This window comes from Phyllobates terribilis, unplaced genomic scaffold (assembly GCF_046119375.1).
Source record: "Phyllobates terribilis strain yellow unplaced genomic scaffold, ASM4611937v1 Scaffold_4__5_contigs__length_816908805, whole genome shotgun sequence".
NCBI classification, from domain to species: Eukaryota; Metazoa; Chordata; class Amphibia; order Anura; family Dendrobatidae; genus Phyllobates; species Phyllobates terribilis.
Window position 1 is genome coordinate 319004176 of NW_027362764.1, and position 25092 is coordinate 319029267.

General features: G+C 42.6%; 1 protein-coding gene across 2 annotated transcripts in view; it reads right to left on the minus strand.

Moving 5' to 3' along the window:
- Nucleotides 1–25092, minus strand: part of SACM1L (SAC1 like phosphatidylinositide phosphatase) — a 350039-nt gene that overhangs the window by 200567 nt on the left and 124380 nt on the right. For both annotated transcript variants that reach the window (XM_073678395.1, XM_073678396.1), the window contains exon 10: nt 3245–3331. In XM_073678395.1, coding sequence (XP_073534496.1) covers nt 3245–3331 — 87 coding nt within the window. The remainder of the gene's footprint in view (nt 1–3244; nt 3332–25092) is intronic.

Here is a 25092-nt window from a genome sequence, read left to right on the forward strand (position 1 = left end):
ACGGGACTGACCGACAGATCTGACCGGACGGGACTGACCGACAGATCTGACCGGACGGGACTGACCGACAGATCTGACCGGACGGGACTGACCGACAGATCTGACCGGACGGGACTGACCGACAGATCTGACCGGACGGGACTGACCGACAGATCTGACCGGACGGGACTGACCGACAGATCTGACCGGACGGGACTGACCGACAGATCTGACCGGACGGGACTGACCGACAGATCTGACCGGACGGGACTGACCGACAGATCTGACCGGACGGGACTGACCGACAGATCTGACCGGACGGGACTGACCGACAGATCTGACAGGACTGATAGATCTGACAGGACTGATAGATCTGACAGGACTGATAGATCTGACAGGACTGACTAACCCTAACTCTTACTTTCTTTTTTATTTTTTTTTTTTTTACTTTCACAGTGGCAAGGCTGACACAGCTCTTGTCACACTGTTTCTCCTCTGCTCTCTCACTGAGATCGGAGGAGAAACAGTGTATTTATCAGGCAGATCGCCCGGGAAAGTTTGTTGCTAAAACAAACTTCCCTGGTGATCTCTCTGATTGGCTGGTGTGACGCTGACATCATCGAGTCCTGAGCCAATCAGGTCTCGATGATGTCAGAGGTCACAGCACCGGGATCCCCGCCGCTCCTGAGGTATGTGGGGGGTCCCGATTGCCGACCACCAAATGTCACTATCTTTTAAATGCCGCAATCGCTATGGATCGCGGCATCTAGAAGATAGGAACAGGTTAACATCATGGGGACCTGATCCATTCAGGTCCCCATGATGCCACATGTCAGAGCTATCGCTCTGAACCGGTACCGCAGCGCTAGCAGGACCCTGGGGGTCCTGAGCGCTGCGGGACCACCCACCGTTTTTAAACGTCGGCGCTGCACAGAGCCCGGGCAACGCCGACGTTAATGTACAGTGGGCGGTCCTGAACCGGTTAAAAACAGGCAGGGAAATGTTTTACCTCAGAGAAAGATTCAGCTGTGATCCCCTGCTGTAATGTCTGTATTGTCCTTTGCTTCCTCCCCTGCCCAGGAGATGTGGTATGCTCCGTACACGTCAGACACAGACAATTTTTAAAATGAACTTTTGTTCGTGGGAAAACCTTTTTAAAGCCCAACACGTACTAATACATACCTGCGCCCTGTGCTGTAAGAGCCTGATACGTATAGGTACGTCTTTGCGATCGCGCCCGCACACAAGCTGTGCGGGCGCGATCACTGCCAGGTGTCAGCTGATCGCACCGGGTGTCAGCTGTGACAATGTGCAGGGAGCGGTCCCGCACAGCTCCCAGCACATTAACCCCTGCAATGCTGCGATCGAAGTCGATCGCAGCATTGCGGTGGCAAGGGGAGGTGATCGGGATACTCACCTCTCCTGCCGGCCTCCAGCGCTGTCTGCCGCGGCTTCCCTGATGTTGCTATGATGACCCAATGTCGTCATGACAACATTCGGGTCACCAGACAGCAGGAAGATATTTTGGTCATGCGCAGTGCATGACCAAAGTATCTTCTGCATCTGCAGGGCTGACAGCCTGTATAGCACAGGGATGGTGCTGCATTCCTGTGCTATACAGGCGATCAGAGTAAAAAAAGTGAAAGTCCCATAGTGGGACAAATAGGCATAAACACCCAAAAATGATGCACAACAGAGCGTACATTCGATCTGCCAGCACCATTATAGTCTATGGCCCCATCGGCGCATACCTCCAAATCCCATTTTGCTTTGGGCAGACGCAAGCTCAGACGGGACATAGAGAAAAGCGCAATGTAAAAGCACCCTTTTACAGTACGGCAGCCAATCACTAGGCTCAGTGTCTCATACCATCTACAGAGCTCAGAGATTTACAGTTACCAGCACTGCAAAATACATTAAATATTTTTTCTAAGATCTATTTAAACAAATACCTGAAATATTCCTAAAATTAGTTCAGTTTTATTCATTGACAATCGCCAGAATATCATTTTATGCAGGTAAACAAATCCCTTGTCTTTGTCTCTTAACATCCTAATAATGGGCATCCTTTTATCATCCTAAACTACACTTTCCATTCTCTATGTGCTCTAACTTCACCCCACTGTGTAATTCCTCCTGTGTTCTCTCTATCCGAATCAGTGCAGTACTAACTTCTATAGATATAGGATGTGCGTGCATGATGCATGATCCACACAACACTGACAGAGCTGGAGTCATTCCACTTCAGCGGGACAGGGAACAGGGTCTCACTACTCTCTAATTTATGTGCGATCCCTGCAGTGCCGTGTCTTCTGCATTGTTGCAGGGATCAAATAGGAAAGTGAGAAGCAGGACCCTATTGGATGAGACACACTGGAGATGGAGTATGAGTGATCAATTTTTTTTGCACAGTTCATGACTGCAGTAGAGAGCAGGGACTCCTGGGCAGTTAAGTTTGGGGTGGACTGTATCTGTAACGTTACCAGAGTGACATCACAGCCCGCATAACCATCATACATGACATAACAGGAACAGAATTTATAATAAAAGTACATTAAAATCTATTAACGATTAGGAAAGCTTAGCAGCATTAAAAATCTATCTTGGACAACCCCGTTAATACATTTTCTAAAATAATTTGAAAAAGCACGCACACACACAAAAGTCAGCCGCAAACGATGGTTGCCATGTGATGTCACTCAATAAAAGCTTGGTGCATAAACAGTAAGTAAATGTGTGCTATTTTTTTCTATATGCCATTTTTCTTTAAAATTCTCTCAAAAACACCCATAGAGGATAGCTTCTCCCTCCGCACGAACAAAGAATTTACTACGCATGCAACAGAAAGAACATTTTTTCTACAGCACCCGTACTCCAATCTATTTGTGTGCTCAGCGGGGAGCTATGTGCTTCTGTCTCCTGAGCGGTGGGCGGGATTCTGGGCATAGGGAGTAGCGCACATTCATTTTAGATTTACATATGCATGACAAGCAGGCGCACGCTTGTTAATTCCCTGGTGCTTAAAGCAATAAAACCAGAGAAGCTACAGCAATAAAAGTTACATATTGTGAAAGGGCTGCCCAAACCCTATTTCGTGATACCATTAGTATCATACTATTTGAAAAAAAAAAATAAATCACCTGACAGATACCCCTTATGAAAACAACAACATATAAAAAAAACAAACGTTTAGTTAGTAATTGTTTAACTCTGATAGTATGCTTATGATGTGGCACAAGATTAATGAGTAGAGATGCATACTTACATGATTTACAGCGTTGTTGATCTGAGGCTTTGGTTTATATTTCAAGTTTGGTCTCTGTGACCAGAAAAATGGCATTGATCCACGAGTCTAAAACAGAAAACAAAACATATTCAATCCATTTTGTTCTATTTAAAGGATTCTGCAATATTTGTATGAGACAGCAACCTACTTTAGTAATGTTCAGATTCATTAACGTTGTGGTACAGGAGATAAGTACATATTAATTGTTTATACTGTAGTGTTCAAAAAACATGAGTTAAGCATAAAATCTTTATTCTAGTTATTATTTCCATGCACTGGGAAAATTGCACACTGTTTTCTAATTCAAAACATTAAGACAAAGGTATATAAATTTTAACTACTTTATAGAAAATAACTAAAAAATTAACATTGGGCTTTTCTAAAAAATAACAGAGTCTGCATTTGGTCTTTACAAACTCACAATATGTACTTTTTTGAGGATTTAGCATTCCTATGAATCACTAACCTAATATTTAGTTGTATGCCCACAGTTTTTTATAACTGCTTCACATCTATGTTGCATAGAGTCAACCAACTTCTGGCACCTGTCAACTGTTGTTCCAGCCGAGGGTGCTTTGACTACATCCCACAATTTTTTGGCATTTGATGGCTTTGCCTCAGAAATGGCATTTTTTATGTCACCCCACAAGTGTTCTATCAGATAAAGGTCTGGGGATTGGGCTGGCCACTCCATAAGCTCAATTTTGTTGGACTGGAACCAAGATTTTGATTGTTTACTGGTGTGTTTAGGGTCATTGTCTTGTTGAAACACCCATTTCAAGGGCATATCCTCTTCAGCATAAGGCAACACGACCTCTACTCTATAAGTATTTTAATATATGCCACCTGTTCCATGATCCCTGGTATGCGGTAAATGGGTCCGGCACTATAGTAAGAGAAACATGCCCATATCATGATGCTTGCACCACCATGCTTCACTGTCTTCAGAGTGTACTGTGGCTTGAATGCAGAGTTTGGGGGTCGTCTGACAAACTGTCTGCGGCCCTTGGAACTAAAAAGAACAATTTTACTCTCATCAGTCCACAAAATGTTTCTCCATCTCGCTTTAGGCCAATTGATGTATTCTTTGGCAAATTGTATCTGCTTCAGTACATGTTTTGTTTTTTTAACATTGGGATTTTGTGGGAACTTCTTGCTAAGAGATTAGCTTCACACAGGTGTCTAACTGTCACAGTACTCACAGGTAACTTGGGAATGTCTTTGATCATCCTGGAGCTGATCATTAGCTGAGCCTGGCAATTCTTTCATCCAATTGAATGGTAGTCTTCCGTTTTCTTCCACATCTCTCTGGCTTTGCTTTCCATTATAAAGTATCCGAGATCATTTTAGCTGAACTTTGTCTGCACTTCTTCCAAAGTTTTACCTTCTCCAATCAACTTTTTAATCAAAGTACGCTGTTCTTATGAACAATGTCTCAAACGACCCATATTTCTCTGACTTTCAAGGAGAAATGCGTGTACAACAAGTGCTGGCTTCACCCTTAAATAAGGGCCACCTGATTCGCACCTGTTTCTTCACAGTATGATTGATCTCACTAATTGAACTCCACACTGCTATTATTTTGAACACACACCTTTCAATTAATTAATCAAATACACAGACTCAAAAATACGCATTTCATCAATCCTCATCTCTTTTCTGCGGGATAGGAATAAACACCGATCTTGCCCAATCCTTGGTCCATTTACCAATTGTCCATATCTGTTGACACAGGCATGTGATGACCTCAATTGCTTCTTCAGAAGTCTACTAGCTCTATTGGAATATTGTCACATCTAGGCATTTTGTTGTTTGACAGAAGCTTTATCATAGCAACGATTTTGCCTTTCAGGAATATTCGTCTTTATAATTTCGAGTCTCCATTTCTTCCCATATCACTGAGTCTTTCTTATAGAGGTGCTCCGCATACTCGTTCTATCATTTCTTGATCTGTTCTGGCTCAGTTGGTTTGTTCCAAATGGGCATCGTTCAACACATCCACTCTTTGGGTATGCCTTGATGGTCTTGTACCTCAGATGTTGTATTTTTAACTCAGTACATAGCCAAGTTGATCAGTAAGTTCTCATTTCCCAATAAAATTGACAAAACCATATTTTTTTTAGGGACCACATCACATTTGAAGTGACTTTGAGCAGCTTTTATGACAGAAAATACCCCAAAGTGACAATTCTAAAAACTGCAGCCCTCAAAACCACATTCAAGAAGTTTATTAACTCTTCAGGTCCTTCAGAGGAACTAACCCCTTTCTGACATAATGCGTATTAATACGTACCTGCGCCCTGGGCCTTATGGACCAGATACGTATTAGTACGCATCGGCGATTGGAATCGCCGCCGGGTGTCAGCACATAGCACCGGGTGTTAGCTATGACAATGTGCTGGGAGCAGTCCCGCACTGCTCCCAGCACATTAACCCCCGAAATGTCCGGTGGCAAGGTAAGCGCTGTTACTTACCTCCTCACTGGCATCCCACGCTGTCTGTGGCCTGGGTCACGTGGTTGTCATGTGACCCAGATGTCGTCATGACGACATTCGAGTCACCAGACAGCAGGAAGATACTGTGATCGTGCACTGAGCATGATCAAAGTACCTTTTGCCTGTGCAGCGCTGACAGGCTGTATAGCACAGGGATGGTGCTGCATCCCAATGCTATACAGGTGATCAGCCTGCAAAAAGTGAAAGTCCCATAGTGGGACAAAATGTAAAAGTTAAAGAATTAGAAAGTGGAAAAAAAATACATTTTAAAATATTTAAAAAAAAGAAAAAAATTATCCCCAAAAAATAAAAATATATTGTAGCCATCATAGTAACATAGTTTTAAGGTTGAAAGAAGACTGAGTCCATCTAGTTCAGAAACCCATAGCCTAACATATACACAGAAAAATAATAAACATATCAAGAACATTAAAAGGTATAAATTTTATTGAAGCAGAATAAAAAAACACATGGATACAATACTAACTAGCTGCAGGAATTTAACAATGGATACCAAAAGCACCACTAGATGGCACCAACACACTTCAGTAGATCTATAAATATACAAATAGGACCAAAAAAATTCCTCAAGAGAGGGCCACAATAAAGTGAATACATAAGTGCAATGATTATACAGAAATAGATATCATATTTATCAAACATAGTAAAGAGCAAAGTGCATGTAAAACAGTCAAATTGTCCATAAATATTATCCATATAAGGCCACCCCTTTAAGGGGATTAATGAACCATAAGTAGTGGTACAAAAGGAGTAATTACTAGTGAGTGCCAAACAGTAGTGCCAGCTCCTACGCGCGTTTCGGCGTGTGCCTTCTTCCGGGGGTGTCATAGTTTAATATGTTGATCCAGAGGAAGGCAAAAAAAAAAAACATGTGGCAAACACTAAGCTCCACATTGGGAAAAAAATTCCTTCCTGACTCCACATAAGGCAATCAGACTAGTTTCCTGGATCAACGTCCTATCAAGGAATCTAGTATATATAACCTGTATTATACTTTTCAAGAAAGGCATCCAGACCCCTCTTAAATTTTAGTAGTGAATCACTCATTACAACATCATGCGGCAGAGTTCCATAGTCTCACTGCTCTTACAGTAAAGAATCCCCGTCTGTGATTATGATTAACCCCTTCGCAACTCTGGGATTTTCTGTTTTTGCATTTTCGTTTTTTGCTCCCCTTGTTCCCAGAGACATAGCGTTTTTATTTTTTGGTCAATATGGCCATGTGAGGGCTTATTTTTTGCGTGACGACTTGTACTTTTCAACGCCATTACTAGTTTTACCATATCGTGTACAGTAAAACGGGAAAAAAATCCCAAGTGAGGTGAAATTGCAAAAAAAGTGCAATACCAGAGATTTTTTTTTTTTTTTTTTTCCTACCATGTTCACTGAATGCTAAAACTGACCTGCCACCATTATTCTCCAGGTCACTACGAGTTTGTGGACACCAAACATGTATAGGTTCTTTTTTATTTAAGTGGTGAAAAAAAAGTTTGCTAAAAAAAAATTTTTAAACATGGTGCCATTTTCCAAGACCCGTAGTGTCTCTATTTTTTGGGATCTGGGGCCAGTTGAGGGCTTATTTTTTGCGCGCCGAGCTGAAGTTTTTATTGATACCATTTTGGTGTCGATAAAATGTTTTGATCGCCCGTTATTGCATTTTATTGCAATGTTGCGGCAACCAAAAAACGTAATTCTGGAGTTAGAATTTTTTTCTCGTTACGCCGTTTACCGATCGGATTAATTCTTCTTTTATATTGCTAGATCGGGCGATTCTGAACGCGGTGATACCAAATATGTGTATGGTTTTTTTTTATTTTGAATGGAGCGAAAGGGGAGGTGATCCAAACTTTTATATTTTTTAATAACATTTTTTTTTTTCACTTTTTGCTTGCTTCTATAGCCTCCATAGGAGCCTAGAAGCAGTACTTGTCTGATCGCCTCTGCTATATAGAAGTTATCAGCAGACCACCTCTATGTAGCAGAAATCGTCCTGTGCTATGAGCGCCGACCACTAGGTGGCGCTCATAGCGATCAGCTCATGACAACCACTGGAGTCTGCTGCAGACCCAGGGTTGTCATGCCCACGCATCGGTGACCCGCGATCACGTGACTTGGTCACCAATGGGCGGGGTAAGTGATGCGCTTCCGGCGCGGCAATGTTAAATGCCGCTGTCAGAAATTGAAAGCGGCATTTAACATGTGAACAGCTGCAGGTGGATCGCGATTCCACCCGCAGCTGCTGCGGGCACATGTCAGCTGTAAGAATCAGTTGACATGTGCCCGGTTCAGTGCGGGTTCAGCGCCGGAACCCTCACTGAACCGGGGGTTACAGCCTGTTGCGTACAAATATGGCACAGGCTGTAAAGGGGTTAAACCTTCTTTCCTCCAGACGGAGAAGATGCCCCCCTGTCCCCGTCTCAGGCCTCAGAGTAAAAAGGTCTTTGTACTGTCCCCTCATATATTTGTACATACTAATAAGATCACCCCTAAGCCTTTGTTTTTCCAAACTAAATAACCCCAAGTGTAATAACCTGTCTTGGTATTGCAGACCACCCAGTCCTCTAATAACGTTGGTCGCTCTTCTCTGCACCCTCTCTAGTTCAGCTATGTCTTTCTTATACACCGGAGACCAGAACGGTACACAGTATTCTAAGTGTGGTCGCACTAATGACTTGTATAAAGGTAAAATTATGTTCTCCTCATGAGCATCTATGCCTCTTTTAATGCATCCCATTATTTTATTTGCCTTTGCAGCAGCAGCCTGACACTGGCCACCAAACGTGAGCTTGTCGTCCACCAATACACCCAGGTCTTTTTCAGTGAGTTTTGCCCAGTGTTTTACAATTAAGCATGTAATTATACATTTTAATTTCCTCTGCCCAAGTGCATTACCTTACATTTATCCCCATTAAAGCTCATTTGCCATTTATCAGCCCAAGCTTCTAGTTTACATAGATCCTCCTGTAATATAAAATTGTCCTCCTCTGTATTGATTACCCTGCAGAGTTTAGTGTCATCTGCAAATATTGAAATATTACTCTGTATGCCCCCTACAAGGTCATTAATAAATATGTTAAAAAGAAGGGGGCCCAATACTGACCCCTGTGGTACCCCACTGTTAACTGAGACCCAGTCTGAGTGTTTTCCTTTAATAACCACCCTTTGTTTCCTATCACTGAGCCAATTCTTAACCCACATACATATATTTTCCCCTATTCCCATTGTTCTCATTTTATGTATCAACCTTTTGTGTGGAACCGTATCAAAAGCTTTTGAAAAGTCCATATACACAACATCCACTGCATTTCCTTGGTCCAGTCCGGAACTTACCTCTTCATAAAAGCTGATCAGATTAGTTTGACAGGAATGGTCCCTCGTAAACCCATGTTGATATTGGGTCAGGAGATTATTCTTCTTTAGATGCTCTAGTATAGCATCTCTTAGGAAACCCTCCAGGATTTTACCCACAGTAGAGGTTAAGCTTACCGGCCTATAATTTCCAAGCTCAGTTTTTGTCCCCTTTTTGAATATTGGCACCACATTTGCTATACGCCAGTCTTGTGGTACAGACCCGGTTATTATGGAATCTTTAAAGATTAAAAATAATGGTCTATCTATGACGTTACTTAATTCCTGCAGTACTCGCGGGTGTATCCCATCCGGGCCCGGGGATTTGACAACTTTAGTGATTTTTAGATGCCACCGTACTTCCTGCTGGGTTAAGCAAGTGACATTTAATGGAGAATTTTTGTTATCACTGATCATGTTTTCTGTCATGCGATTTTCTTGTGTAAATACTGTTGAAAAAAAATCATTTAGCATATTGGCTTTTTCCTCATCCTCATCCACCATTTCACCCAGACTATTTTAAGAGGGCCAACACTATCATTTTTTAGTTTCTTACTATTTATGTAGTTAAAGAATATTTTGGGATTATTTTTGCTCTCTGTCTCAATCTTTGCTGCCTTGATTTGGTTTTTACAGAATTTATTTAATGCCTCATCACTACCTACTTGCATTAGTTCTCTAAATGCTTTCTTTTTGTCACTTATTGCGCCCCTTACAGCTCTACTTAGCCATAGTGGTTTCCTCCTATTTCTAGAATGTTTATTCCCATAGGGTATATATTGTGCACAGGGTCCTATTCAGGATGCTAATAAATGTCTCCCATTAGATTTGTGTAGTTTTATGTCTCAGGATATCGCCCCAGTTTATTGCACTAAGATAATCTTTCAACAGCTGGAAATTTGCCTTCCTGAAGTTTATTATTATTAAATATTATGAAAAAAAACAAACAAAAAAAACAATAAGAGTACACATATTTGGTATCCCTGCATCCGGAACAACCTCACCTATAAAAAAAAGTGTCACACTAGTTAACCCCTTTAGTAAACGCGGTAAAAATAAAAAAACAAGCAAAAAACGATGCTTTAACATCATACCGCCAAACAAAAAAATGCAACAAAACGCGATAAAAAAGACGAATGTAAATAAAACTGGTACCGCTGAAAACGTCATCTTGTCACGCAAAAAATAAGCCGCCATACAGCTCCATCATCCAAAAAATAAAAAAGTTATAGCTCTCAGAATAAAGCAATGCAAAAAATATTTTTCTAAAACAATAGTTTTTGTGTAAAAGCGGCAAAACAAAAGAACGATATTAATGTGGTACTGCTGTAAACGCACTGACCCGAAGAATAAAGCTACCTTATCAATTTTACCACACGCGGAATGGCATATATAAAAAAAATAAATAAAAAAAAAACTGTTCCTAAATTGTTGTTTTTTGTTTATTCTGCCTCCCAAAAATCGGAATAGAATGCGATCAAAAAATGTCACGTGCCTGAAAATGGTACCAATAAAAACGCCAACTTGTCCTGCAAAAAACAAGCCATCACATGTCTCTGTTGGCCGACACATGGAAAAATTATAGCTTTCAAAATATGGCGATGCAAAAACTAGTCTTTTTTTTTTTTTTTGCAAAGAGTCTTTTAGTGTGTGACAGCTGTCAATAATAAAAACCCACTATAAATCTAATATCGCTGTTATCGCACCGACCCGAAGAATAAAGTCGTCTAATCACTATAAGGCACTCTAAGGTTAGGGTTGGGTTAGGGTTAGGGTTGTGTTGATGTTGGGATTTTTTCAAAAGTAAAGAAAAAAAAAATTGACGATATAGCGACTAGTGTTGAGCGCAAGTGCTCGCTACTTGAGTTTGAATCGGGTGCTTGGGAATGCACTGAGTATCGCGGGTGCTCGAGTGACATGCTTGAGTCTCCGCCCCATATGCTTCGCGGCCAAAAAAAACCTGGCGGAGATTGCCTGTCATGCAGGAGTGATCCTTGCATGTTTTTTTGGGGTGTCTAATAACCGTGAAACATGCGGGGCAGAGACTCGAGCACCCACGATAAATGGTGCATACCTGAGTACCTGATGCAAACTCAAGTAGCGAGCACTTGCGCTCAAGACTAATGGCAACTTATTCAATATGATCACCTAATTTAATCAATTTCTGTGTCGTACCTATGGGTTCAAAATGTTCACTATAGTCCTTGATAAAATCCTGAAGGGGTCTAGTTTCCAAAATGGGGTCACTTGTGGGAGGTTTCCACAATTTAGGCGCATCAGGGGCTCTTCAAATGCGACATGGCGTCCGCTCTCGATTCCAGCTAATTTTGCGTTCAAAGGCTAAGTGCCCACAATGCAGAAATGCTCCGGATTTTTCCTGACCGTTTCTGCATCTCCCTGGCAGAAAAAACGCATGCGGATTTTACATGCATTTTTCCTGCCAGGGACAAGCGTAATTAAAGCATTTTGATCATGCAATTTCGCATGTGGGTTGTCAAGCGCTTTCCAAGCGATTTTAGCATCACTTGGAAAGTGCTTGACAACTAGGTCACACTATATAACCTTTGCAACCGGCATGGAATTGATATAGTGTGACCAAGTTAGTTAAAAAAAAGAACAAAAATGGTAAAAAAAAAACAAAAACAAAAAAAAACACATTATACTTACCTTCTGATAGCCCCAGGTCTCCTTATCCGATGCGTCCGGTCTTCCCGATGTCTCGCGGTTGTGTAAAAGGACCTGCCATGACGTCATTTAATCATGTGACAGGACAAGCGACCGCCTTCAGCGGTTGCGTGACCCGTCACATGACTAAATGACGTCATGGCAGGTCCTTTTAGACCATCGCGAGCTTCTGGGAAGCCATAACGCTTTGCTATGGAGAAAGTGGGCCATCAGAAGGTAAGTATAATGTATATTTTTTATTTTTATTCTTTTTTTTAAAAAAAAGGTACTATGGTACCAGGGGTCTGGAGGAGAGTCTCCTCTTCTCCAAACCCGGGTACCATCCGCACATTGAATCGCTTAATATCCCTATGTGCACATGTAGTCATGCAGATATTAAGCGATTCAATGCAAGTTAAAACATCGCGATTACGCAAAATAATTGGTAGTGCTGCGAATTTTTCCGCAATGATAATCCGCAGAGGAAATTTGCACAGCACATGCGGATTATCATTGGGTAACATAGAAGACCTTCTACCAAGCAATTTTTAAGCGTTTCTGCAGCGGAATTGCCGCTGCGGAAACGCTTAAAAAAGGCATAGTGGGCACACAGCCAAAAAGTCACACAGTGCTCCTTCCCTTCTGAACCCTGCCGTGCGCCCAAACAGTGCATTTTCCCCACATATAGGGTATCTGTGTACTCGGGAGCCGAAAAGGTTTTGGGGGTCCTTTTCTCCTCTTACCATTTACAGTTTGTGAAAATAAAAAATTTGGGGCTAAAACATCATTTTTGTGGAAAAAGTGTAATCTTTTTATTTTCACGGCTCCATGTTATAAACTTCGGTGAAGCACCTGGGGTTACAAGGTGCCCACCCCACATCTAGATAAGTTCCCTGAGGGGTCTAATTTCCAAAATGGGGTCATTTGTGGGGTGTTTCCACTGTTTAGGCACATCAGGGGCTCTCCAAACGCAACATGGTATCTGCTAATTATTCAAGCAAATTTTACATTCAAAAAGTCAAATGGCGCTCCTTCCCTTCCGAACCCTGCCGTGCACCAAAACAGTGGTCTGCCCCCACATATGGGGTAATGGCGTGCTCAGAAGAAATTGCACAACAAATTTTGAGGTCCACTTCTTCCTGTTACCCTTGAAAAAATAAAAAAAAAAATAGGTCTAAAGTAACATTTTTGTGAAAAAAGCTAAATGTTAATTTTTTTCTTCCACTTTCCAAAAATTCCTGTGAAGCACCTGAAGGGTTAATAAGCTTCTTGAATGTGGTTTTGAGCACCTTGAGGGGTGCAGTTTTTAGAATGTTGTCACTTGAGTATTTTCTGTCATAAAGGCCCATCAAAGTCACTTAATGTTTTTTTTTTAAATTTTGTTGGAAAAATGAGAAATTGTTGGTCAACTTTTAACCCTTATAACTTTACCAAAAATGTTGGTTCCAAAATTGTGCTGATGTAAAGTAGGCATGTGGGAAATGTTACTTATTAACTATTTTGTGTGACATATCTCTTTGATTTAAGGGTATGAAAATTGTGAAATTTTTGCCAAATTTCCATTTTTTTCACAAATAAACTTAAGTCATATCGAAGAAATTTTAAGACTGTCATGAATTACAATAAGTCAAGAAAAAAACAATCTCAGAATCAGAGGGATCCTTTGAAGCACTTTAGAGTTATTATCTCATATTACATTATATTATCCCCCTAACCCATACACCTAGTAAGGAACTCTTCATCTATCCCTCTATCCTTCCCACTCACTTCACCTCCTCCTCAGAACTATTACTCAACATTCAATCCAGTATCTCCAAACACAGACAGCCACCCCATGCTCTCTCCCACTCACACCTGCTAACACTTTCTCTGCTCCTCCTCACTGCCGACGACATCTCTCCAAATCCTGGCCCGCCTCACCACATCCCCAGTTACCTTTACCTCCTATCCACAACATACCATAATCTCTCGCAGCCTTTCTAACCTCATACCCATCCACCTAATCCCCGCTTCCCCAGTTGCACTAACAGGAGCCCTATGGAACGCTCGCTCCATCTGCAACAAACTTTCCTACATCCACGACCTTTTCATTATTAACAAACTTTCCATCCTCGCCATCATCGAAACCTGGCTCACACCCTCTGACATAGCCTCCCCAGCCGCACTTTCGTATGGTGGATTCCACCTTTCCCACACACCCCGCCCCAACGGCAAACATGGTGGAGGCGTAGGTTTTCTCCTGTCAGATACCTGCGCCTTCACCGAAATCCCACTGCTGCCCTCCATTACACTCACATTTTTTGAGGTGCACTGCGTGCGCATCTACTCCCCCTACAACCTCCAACTGGCAGTCATTTACCGACCCCCAGGGCAAACCACCACCTTCTTAGACCACTTCACCACCTGGCTGCCTTACTTCCTTTCCGCTGACATCCCCACTATTATAATGGGTGACTTCAACATCCCCATCGACACTTCCCACTCATCTGTCTCTAAGCTCCTATCCCTCACTTCCTCCTTCAGCGATGCTCAATGGTCTTCCGCAGCCACTCAAAAATGGCCACACACTGGACCTAATCTTCACCTGCCTCTGTTCAATATTTAACCTCTCTAACTCTCCTCTCCCTCTCTCTGACCACAGTCTACTTACATTCTCTGCCCTCTCCTCTCCAGGTCCACAATCCCCACTCCAAAAACTTGCACGCCATGGCAGAAACCTCAAACACCTTTACCTACACTCACTCTCTGAATCCCTCCTCCCTCTTACAGACATAAATTCCTTACAGGACACAGATGTTGCTGCTGCTTTACATAACACCACAACAGCCGCAGCTCTCGACTCAGTCGTCCCTCTTACACATACCAAAGCTCGCACAATCAACAGGCAACCCTGGCAGACCAACCTTACTAAAGAACTGTGACGGGCCTCCAGGGTTGCTGAGTGGAGATGGAAAAGGTCCCACTCCATCGAGCACTTCATCGTATTCAAACAATCCCTCACTATTTTCAAGTCCACACTCACTGCAGCAAAACAAAACTACTTCTCATCTCTCTTATCTTCCCTATCTCACAACCCTAAACAGCTATTCAACACTTTCAATTCTCTCGTCCGTCCCCCAGCGCCTCCTCCCTCTCCTCTCATCTAAGCTGAAGACTTTGCCTCATTCTTCAAGCAGAAGATTAACACCATCAGACAAAGCTTTTCCCCAAAGTCCCCACAGCCCCTCCTCATATCTACTCGACCTTCCTCCTCCAAACCCCACTTCTCCACCATTACAGAAGATCAAGTCTCCTCTTTACTCTCCAAGTCACAACTCACCACCTGCGAATTTGACCCAATCCTGTCCCACCTCATCCCTAACCTTACCACAGTCTTCATCCCAATCCTATTCTAACCCACCTCTTCAACTTGTCACTAACAATCGGTGTCTTCCCCTCATGTTTCAAACATGCCTCAATCACACCCATCCTCAAAAAGCCCTCCCTTGACCCATCCTCTCTGACTAGCTACCGCTCCATATCACTTCTCCACTATGCCTCAAAACTACAGTAACAACAAATCCACCTTGAACTGTCCTCCCACCTCTCCTCATGTTCATTCTTCGACCGCTTACAATCTGGCTTCCGATCGCATCACTCGACTGAAACTGCTCTGACCAAAGTCACCAATCACCTACTAACCACCAAATCCAAGAGATACTACTCCGTCGTCCTCCTCCTCGACCTGTCATCTGCCTTCGACAGTCGACCATTCCCTCTTACTCTAGACTCTCATCTCTTGGTATCACGGACTTGGCCTTATCTTGGATCTCCTCATACCTAACAGACAGGACATTCAGCGTCTCCCACTGGCATACCACCTCCTCATCTCGCCCCCTATCTGTCGGTGTCCCCCAAGGTTCAGTTCTAGGACCTCTGCTCTTCTCCATCTACACCTTTGGCCTGGGACAGCTCAGAGTCTCACAGCTTTCAGTATCACCTCTATGCGGATTACACACAAATCTACCTCTCTGGACCCAATATCTCCTCCCTACTAACCAAAATCCCAAAAAGTCTGACCACTATCTCATCCTTCTTTTCTGCCAGATTTCTAAAACTTAACATGGATAAAACAGAATTCATCATCTTTACACCTTCTCATTCATCTCCCCCATCTGACCTATCCATAAATGTCAATGGCTGCCCACTCTCCCCAGTCCCGCAAGCTCGCTGCCTCGGGGTAACCCTGGACTCTGATCTCTCCTTCAAACCACATATCCAAGCCCTTTCCACTTCCTGCCGACTCCAACTCAAAAACATCTCCCGCATCCGCGCATTCCTCAGCATAGACTCTGCAAAAACAGTAGTGCATGCCATCATCATCTCCCGCCTCGACTACTGCAACCTCCTGCTCTGTGGCCTCCCTTCCAACACTCTCGCGCCCCTCCAATCTATCCTAAACTCTGCTGCCCGACTAATCCACCTGTCCCCCCACTATTCCCCGGCCTCCCCTTCTGTCAATCCCTTCACTGGGTCCCCATTGCCCAGAGAATCCAGCTCAAAACCCTAACCATGGCATACAAAGCCATCCACAACCTGTCTCCTCCATACATCTGTGACCTAGTCTCCCTGTACTTACCTGCACGCACCTTCGATCCTCACAAGATCTCCTGCTCTACTCTTCTCTTATCTCCTCTTCCCACAATCGCATACAAGATTTCTCCAGTGTATCTCCCCTACTCTGGAACTCTCTACCCCAACATATCAGACTCTCACCTACCACGGAAATCAAAAGAAACTTACCTCTTCCGACAAGCCTACAACCTGCAGTAACCACCGCTCCACGACATTGCTGCACAACCAGCTCTACCCCCACCCATTCCTCGTAGATTGTGAGCACTCGCGGGCAGGGTCCGCTCTCCTCCTGTACCAGGCGCTGACTCGTTTTGTTAAGATTATTATAAGTGTTTTTGCTATGTATACCCCCTTTTTCCCATGTAGAGCGCCATGGAATAAATTACGCTATAATAATAATAAAGTGACAGTGGTCAGAATTGTAAAAATTGGCCTGGTCATTAACGTGCAAACCACCATCGGGGGTAAAGGGGTTAATGGAATGTGGAAGTAAATAAACATTTTATTTTTCACAAAAATTTTACTTTAACCCCAAATTTTTCATTTTCACAAGGGTAGCAAGAAAAAATGGACTCCAAAATTTGTTGTGCAATTTCTCCTGAGTACGCCGATACCCCATATGTGGTCGGAAACTACATTTTTAGACACAGTGCAAAGCTCGGAAGGGAAGGAGCGCAGATACTGGAGAGCAGATTTTGCTGGAATGGTTTGTGGGTGACATGTCACATTGTCACAGCCCTCAACAGTGACCGCATTTAAAACCTACTCCTCTGAATGAATTCATCTAGTGGTGCAGTGAGCATACTGACATCACAGCTGTTCTATAGAAATTTATACCATTGGCTGATAAAGAATAATTACAATTTTTTTACCATTAAAATAATGTTTTAACCTCAGATTTTACATGGGAAAATAGGTAGGTAGGTAAATGGTCACTACACCCATAGATGAATTCCCCAGAGGGGTGTCATTTCCAAAACGGAGTCACTTCAGGGGGCATTCTGCTGCTCTGACACTTTTCAGAGCTGCCAAGTACCAGAACAGCAGAATACCCCCTGAAGTGACCGCATTTTGGAAATGACACCCCTCTGGGAATTTATCTATGGGTTTAGTGACCATTTTAACTCCATGGATGGTTTCCAGAAACAAGCACGCAGTGGAAGTTTTAGATTCTGGAGAACACCCCCTTCTCACACCCTGGACATTTTTATGTGAGCTCTACTCTAATGTGGCATTCACTAAATAAACCAAATGCTTGAATGACAAAATGGGATACATTTTTACAGTTTCAAAACGTGGTTCTGTGTGGAAGATTTTAAAACAGTCAGTGGGGCATAAGGTTGGCAATGATGGGCATTGTGGGCAATAGCGAGTATCATGCCTCATTCCTCTCTTGGAACATACATGACATCTTCTTTGGGGGTGCTTTCCTGTTTCTGTTGCTGGAATGAGTACAATAAAATGTCGCTCAGTGAGACTTTTCACATCTTCATATTCTAATGGATGAGCGGGGCTAACATTTTCAAAAACAAGATTTTTGATTACCTTTTCCTGATAATCAAGGAAAGTATCTGAATTTCCGGCTTTTTTGTAGAACACAAAATAATTGTATCTCGCCACCTGAAACAAATAAACGGCTAACTTTTTATACCAGGTATATTATTTTCTTGATACCTGGTATGGCTGTAGAACCCGGTCTGCAAGATCCACACTGCCCATGTGTTTGTTGTAGTCAATTACTGACACAGATTTTTGCTTTGGAGTAGTGGTTCCTAGTTCTACAGTGGCCCTTGTAACATCTGTATGGATCGAGCTGAGGAAAAAAATATTCTTATACTTGAGGGCAAGCAGCTCTCTATTGTGTACAGCCCCTGACTGCCCCTTTTGGAACTTTTCATTGACCAATTATTGTGGATAGCCCTGATTGTTTTTACGTCCCACAAGCCCCTATGTTATGTTCAACCAGACTTTTAAATAGGGGTATACTGGTGTAATAATTGTCCACATACAGACTGTAACCTTTTTGTAAAAATTGACTTTTCAGCTCTCCGCTCCCAAATGATTTTTCCAGATGTCCCCAGATATGTAGGGCATCCTGGTGAGTTTAGTTGGCTATCTTTCCCCTCATAAATGAGAAAAGCGGATGTGTATCCGGTTGAACTCTCGCACATTTTATAGAGCTTTATTCCGAACCTTGACGTCTTAGATGGAATAAATTGCTTGAGGTGCAGTCTCTCTTTGAATTTTACAAGGGACTCATCAATAGAAATGTTTTGTGTTTGGGTGTAGAGCCGTAAGAACATTTCTGTCAAGTCTTCGATGACGGGTCTGATTCTATATAGTCTGTCATGTGCTGGGGCATTTCTGGGCAGGCACTTACTATGGTCATTAAAATGCCAAAATCACATCAGCATTTAATAATGGGTTCTAGGAAGAACGACAGAAAATGGGTGGCTTGAACAGGGCAGTTGGACCAGTAGGACCGAATGCACGTTTTGTTTTGTTTTTTTAACAAGCCCCATGGCAAATATATGTCCTAAAAAATGTTTAATTTCCAGAACATTAGTTGGCGTCCATAAATTTGACTTAGCATAATAGGATCGTGAATTCTGGCTGATAAATTGGAACGCATATAAATTTATTTGCAGGACAATATGCTCTAGCAAGCTCTCTGTCAAAAACAAATAAAAAAAATGAATTGGTCCAAAATCTTCCACCTCCACATTTATACCAGGAATGGAGTTAAAATCAGGACTGAATGGAGTAGCTGAATCCGATGCCTCCAATCTGAGAAATGCTACATCAAGTGGCAAAAGCCCCTTGTACATTCACTAATTAACTAGTACCAAAGACAGCGCTTGTACTGGGCAGTGTTCCCTGATTTGGAGACGTTTCTCCAGTAGCGCTATTTGCCCCTCTTGTTGTACTGGTCCTTGTGTTTGACGATGGTCCAGAATCACAGCTCATTTCTGAGCTATCACTGTCGCTGTTACTAAAGCCCTCAAAATCAACATTGTCATCTGACATTGCACTTGCTTCACTGTCAGAACATAAAAGAGCATATGCTTCCTCTGCAGTATAAGGCTATGTACACAGATTTTTTTCAGCCTTTTTTGTTGCAGATTTTTATGCAAATTTTCAGCTGCCTTTTGCAGTACTAGCAAAGTCTATGAGAAACCAGAATTTTCTGTTCACACATCATGTCTTTTTTTCTGTTGCATAGTTTGTGCCTGGTAGCTTTTGGAAAATAGAGCATGTCACTAAATTCAGCGTTTTTCACCCATTGGAAGTATCAGTGATTCTGATACCGTATCTATGCAGTAAATGTCAGATCATTGATCATCAAGATGGCTTTATGATATAGTGGACTACTAGATTGGCATTTGGGTTGCAGAGGTTTTATGTTTGAGATAAACAACTAATTATATTATAAATGTTATAGTCCGGTTTCACATATCCATAAAACACAAATTGTGCTCCATTTGGAAAACCTGGAAGGACCACCAGGTCTCCAGATCGGAGCACATTGCTATATATATTCCTATAAGGCACTTAACTCCGGTCAGGAGCCCATTGGTTTGGCCGATTCTTCCAGTGAGAATACACAGTCCGTGTGAAACCAGCCATATATAACTGGACTACATCTACAACAAAAACAAAAGAATACTATTTTTGACCCTTCTAAATGATTGTGCTTTTACAAACCGCTGGATAATGTATTTAGGATTGCACATATGTATGTAATCCCAATATTAAAACACAAGCCTTTTTTTGCTTTTATAAAGCCCTGCTACCTCCTGCCACTGGATATCTGAAATTGCTACATGATGATGTGTTGCCCTCTTTATGCACTGAAGGTGGCACATTCCCTGAGATTTTCCAACAAGATGGTGCACCAGCACATTATGGGTGTCAGGTCCGAACATTCCTACATGAACAGTTTCCTGGAAAGTGGATTGGTCGTTGTGGGCCAGTTGAATGGCCACCAAGGTCTCCTGATCTGACCCCCTTAGACTTATCTTTGGGGTCATCTGAAGGCAATTGTATATGCTGTGAAGATACGAGATGTGCAGCATCTGAAACAACGGATACTGGAAGCCTGTGCTAGCATTTCTTCTATGGTGTTGATATCAGTGTATCAAGAGTGGGAAAAGAGGGTTGCATTGGCAATCCAACACAATGGGAAGCACTTTGAACACATTTTATAACTGGTCAAACTTTTAAAAAAAAACTCATGAAAGAATAAAGTTACGTTAAAACCAAGCACACCATTGGGGGGGCGTGTCTAGCTGCTGAAGGAGACGGACATCAAGCTGGGAGCTCCCTGAGTCTAACTCTCAATTTCAGCAATTAAAACAAGTTTCTCGGGTCCAGCCACCGTTCTAACATCTCAGGTGACAACCCAGGATCAGAAGGCATCCCGCAGAGAGCCTCCAAGAGCAGCGGTACCAATTTCTGAGGTCGGGCCTACCTGGATCCCTGAAGCCGTGATCTTTCCTAATGGGCAGTCCCAGAGCGCGCCCAGGTGGGTGCCGGCGGTCCTGACTGGGGAGGTCACGCGGAGGCTCTGAGGATCGCCTGGGTCTCGGCTCCTTCCTGCCGCAAAGGACAAGAGACTGACCGGAGAGAAGCGCTGCGACTGCTGAGTCGCTGTCCGGTAAGATCCGGAGCGGAGGTAGGGGGAAGACACTGACACCCAGCCCCACGCCGCAGAGCCCCGGACCCACGCTCATATGGGAGCTCGTGCTGGCGGTTCCCCAGCAGACACCTGAGGGACACACGGGCCACATAGAGGAGAGGACACCGGAACTGCTGGTGGTCGCAGAGGCTTGCCCTCTGAGCTGCATCTGCCGCCTGAGGGGGTTTCCAGCCACAGAAGCGCCCACCATCTTAGGGAGAGTGAGAAGAGGAGAAGCTGGTTATTAGAAGCACAGACTCTAACAGAGGCCACAATAAATCCACACTGGGCAATAGAACCGGGTCCTATATGTGGCATCACCCTTCCACTATAAAACCTCTATAGACACAGATACTGCTCTATAGGTGGAAAAAAAAGCCTGTGCACATGAAAGTCCTGCAGTGGGCTCCTTTTCTCCATTTCCTAATATACAGAAGCTCTCTAACATCACCATCACAGAGTCTCTGGCGGCATCTTGTGGATAGATGCAAAATAACACCATAACCAGTCTTAACCAGGTGCTGCATTCAAGATTTATTACTGCTACCTTCTAATACCCAGCTATGGTGTGGCATAAAATCTGTAAATGGACAATAGGCAGTTTGCTCTGATTACCAAGAAATAAGAACAACCTGCAAAATATGAATCTGTAAGTGTTCCGGTTCAGGCGCCAACCATGTGAATTCTAATTAATCGCTTATGTTCTCCCCTATGGTTTCCCATTTAACCATCTGATCCCCACATTCAGATTCCTCAAGGTCTTTGTTGTCATCACCTAGCTGAAGGCTATCTTTAAATACCAACTTTTGTGTTTATGGACCGTTACCTCCTTCATAGTGGGCAAAAGCAGCCCACCTCTTCTCGCCATATTGACATTTCTAATCATACCAAGATGGCCTCAATTCTTGATCAAGAGAAACAACTCTCCCAAATAGATGGAAACGAGGAGGCATGCCACTCCCTTAGACCACCCCGCACCTCTTCGGTAAGGAAAGGGGACACACAAATGGACCCATCGGAATTGGCAGCTAAGGTCACGGATAAATTGCTACCGGAAATTAAATCTCTCATTCAATCTACACTTAATTCTTTCCTGATGGACTTACAGGTTAGGCAAGATGAACAAGCCGAACAGCTGACTGATAAAGAATCGCAGGTATCGACCATTGAGGATGACTCAAAGGAGGACCAAGCAAAAGTGACAGCTATTGCTCGTGAAAACATGATCCTGAGAGATCGTATTGATGACCTGGAGAATCACTCCCGGCGGAGCAACTTGCATCTGGTGCGACTACCGGAATCATATCTCCAAAGTGTACTGAAACCACTATGTGAAAACAATATCCCAAAAGCTCTAAAATTGCCTGAGGGCAGAAAGGTGCAAAGAGTACACAGGATTGGCCCCCCACCCTCAACATCCACGAACAGGGACACATCCAGACCTAGACAGGTCATCATATAATTTCTGGACTTTAAAGATAAAGCAGACAATATACGAGCTTATAAATAACTCAATCACCCGTTGGTCATTCAGGGTCATAAAATTTTGCTCTCTGAGGAAAATATTTAGATTTGAGAGTCCTCAGTGGTTGATACCTTTTAATGGCTAACTGAAAAGATGGTAACAAATTGTAAGCTTTCGAGACTACTCAGGTCTCTTCATCAGGAATACTATGGCTTATGAAGACACCTGAGTAGTCTCGAAAGCTTGCAATTTGTTACCATCTTTTCAGTTAGCCATTAAAAGGTATCAACCACTGAGGACTCTCAAATCTAAATATTTTTCTATCTACTGGCTAACACGGTACAAGAATATATATTTGCTCTTTGAGGATTACTCCATTGAGGGGACCAGAAAAAACAAAGCATTTAGCTCCATCTGCACTAGACTCCATAAAAGAAAAGGTCCGCTTTCAACTCCGCTACCCAGCTACACTACGATTGAAAGACTCAAATGGCTCTTTTCATAAATTCTTATCTCCGGACAAAGCCGAAATTTCGGTCAATAATCTGCTGTGCACAGGGGTCAGCCCGTATCGGACCCCTCAAGATGACAACGAGGCTGTATGTCCAAGAACCTCAGAGAGATTCGGAAGCCGAAAAGGGAATGGAGAACGGAGACCTAACAAAAACGTGACAAAAAAAAGTTAATTATTCAGGAAATTATCCTCTCTACACATGGGAAGCCTCGATCTGAGTGGCCAATTGGAAATTGCTGCTCCCGCCCTTCCCTCACTCTCTTTGGACTCCTAATACAGTAAATGACAAGTTTTACTAATTGGGGGAGGAGGGATAGAACTGGGAGCAAATGAGGGGAAAAAGCAAAAAAAATGAAAACAACAAAACAGGGGAGATTTTATTTGAAAATCTTATACACATGGTCGGGCAGAAGTGAAGCCCAGGGGAAAGGTTCTCCTAGCGAGCTGGGACAAAATGCCTCAGCTCATGCTAGGACTAATATGTTCTACTGTTTTGAATGTTTGTTGTTCAATTTTGGCATATAATGTTGAGAATGATTTCCGTTTCTTTATTCCAGTTGAATGCCATCGCTGCCATCATTATTTTACAAATACCCCACCAATTCGATTTAACCATATTATTTCTATTTATGTATATTGTGTCATGGAACGATAAGGGTTTGAGATCTCCCCAAAAACGTATGAAAATCCTCAGACATCTAAAACGCCTAAAACCCAACATAGCCCTCCTTCAGGAAACACATCGTCCAGAGACAGATTTCCCTCGGATGAAGAAGTTATGGGTGGGCACCGTTTATGGTTCCTCTTCAGTGAATAGAAAGGCTGGGGTCCTAGAGGCTGGGGTCCTAATTCTTATCAACAAACTTCTCACACCAGATTATCAGCCAACAAATATATAATGAGGGTAGATTGGTTCACTTAATATCTACGCCCTGCGGCGTTTTATCCATTTATAATTTATATGCACCTAATGTAGGAAATAAATCCTTTTTGAAACAGCTGGAAACTAGACTTTTGCTAGACCCAAACTCCAATAAAATAGTAGGGGGTGACTTCAATTCAGTAGTGTCGGTACATGAAGACAGGAAAAATACTACAGGCATCATATAGTCAACAACTACACATGATAAGATGCTATCACGTCTCATGTCCACATGTCATTGTGTCGACTCGTGGCGGTTCCTTAATCCTAGCAATAGAGAATTTACGTATTTCTCTCATGCCAATGATTCATGGTCCCGAATCGATTATATGTTTGTTTCTCCTTCCCTGTTGGCCAAATTGATCTCTGTACACATAGACAATATTGCTATTTTAGACCATGCTCCAGTAATTCTGGAACTATCACAATCTTTTTCCAGAGGCACAGATTTTCTATGGAGATTTCCCAATTACTTCTGTAAAGATGACTCGTTTACCTTCTCCCTCAAATTATGGTGGAAAGAATTTCAGACAACACGGAACACCAAAACGACCCAATATTACTGTGGGAGTCGGCCAAGGCGGTGCTCAAGGGGAAAATTTTGGCGTATACATTTTCCCACAAAAAAAAAAAAAGTTCTAAAGAGATATGGGGAACTCTCTACTGGAATTCAATCAATACGCAGACTTGAGGGAAAAATTTCACTTATCCAAATCTGAAGCTTATTTTTATAGATTCGGAAATAAATCGGGGCGGATGTTGGCTAATTTAGCTAAGGGGATGAGAAAACCACAGGGAATTTTTCAATTAAAAAGTACCAAACGGGGAAATCCACACCAACCCTAAAACAATAAACGAGATTAGGCTCTTTTTATAAAGACCTCTACAAAAATTCAAATCAAACCCCTTCCTCCTCAATTACACTTTTAGATAAAGTTAAGCTAACCATCTTCTCAGAGGAACAAAAATCTATTTTAAACAAACCTATTTCTTTGGAAGAGGTCACGAATACAATTAAGAATCTAAAACCGAACAAAGCACCCGGCCCAGACAGTTACACAAATGAATTTTTCAAATCTCAGAGAGGAAATTCACACATTATTGGA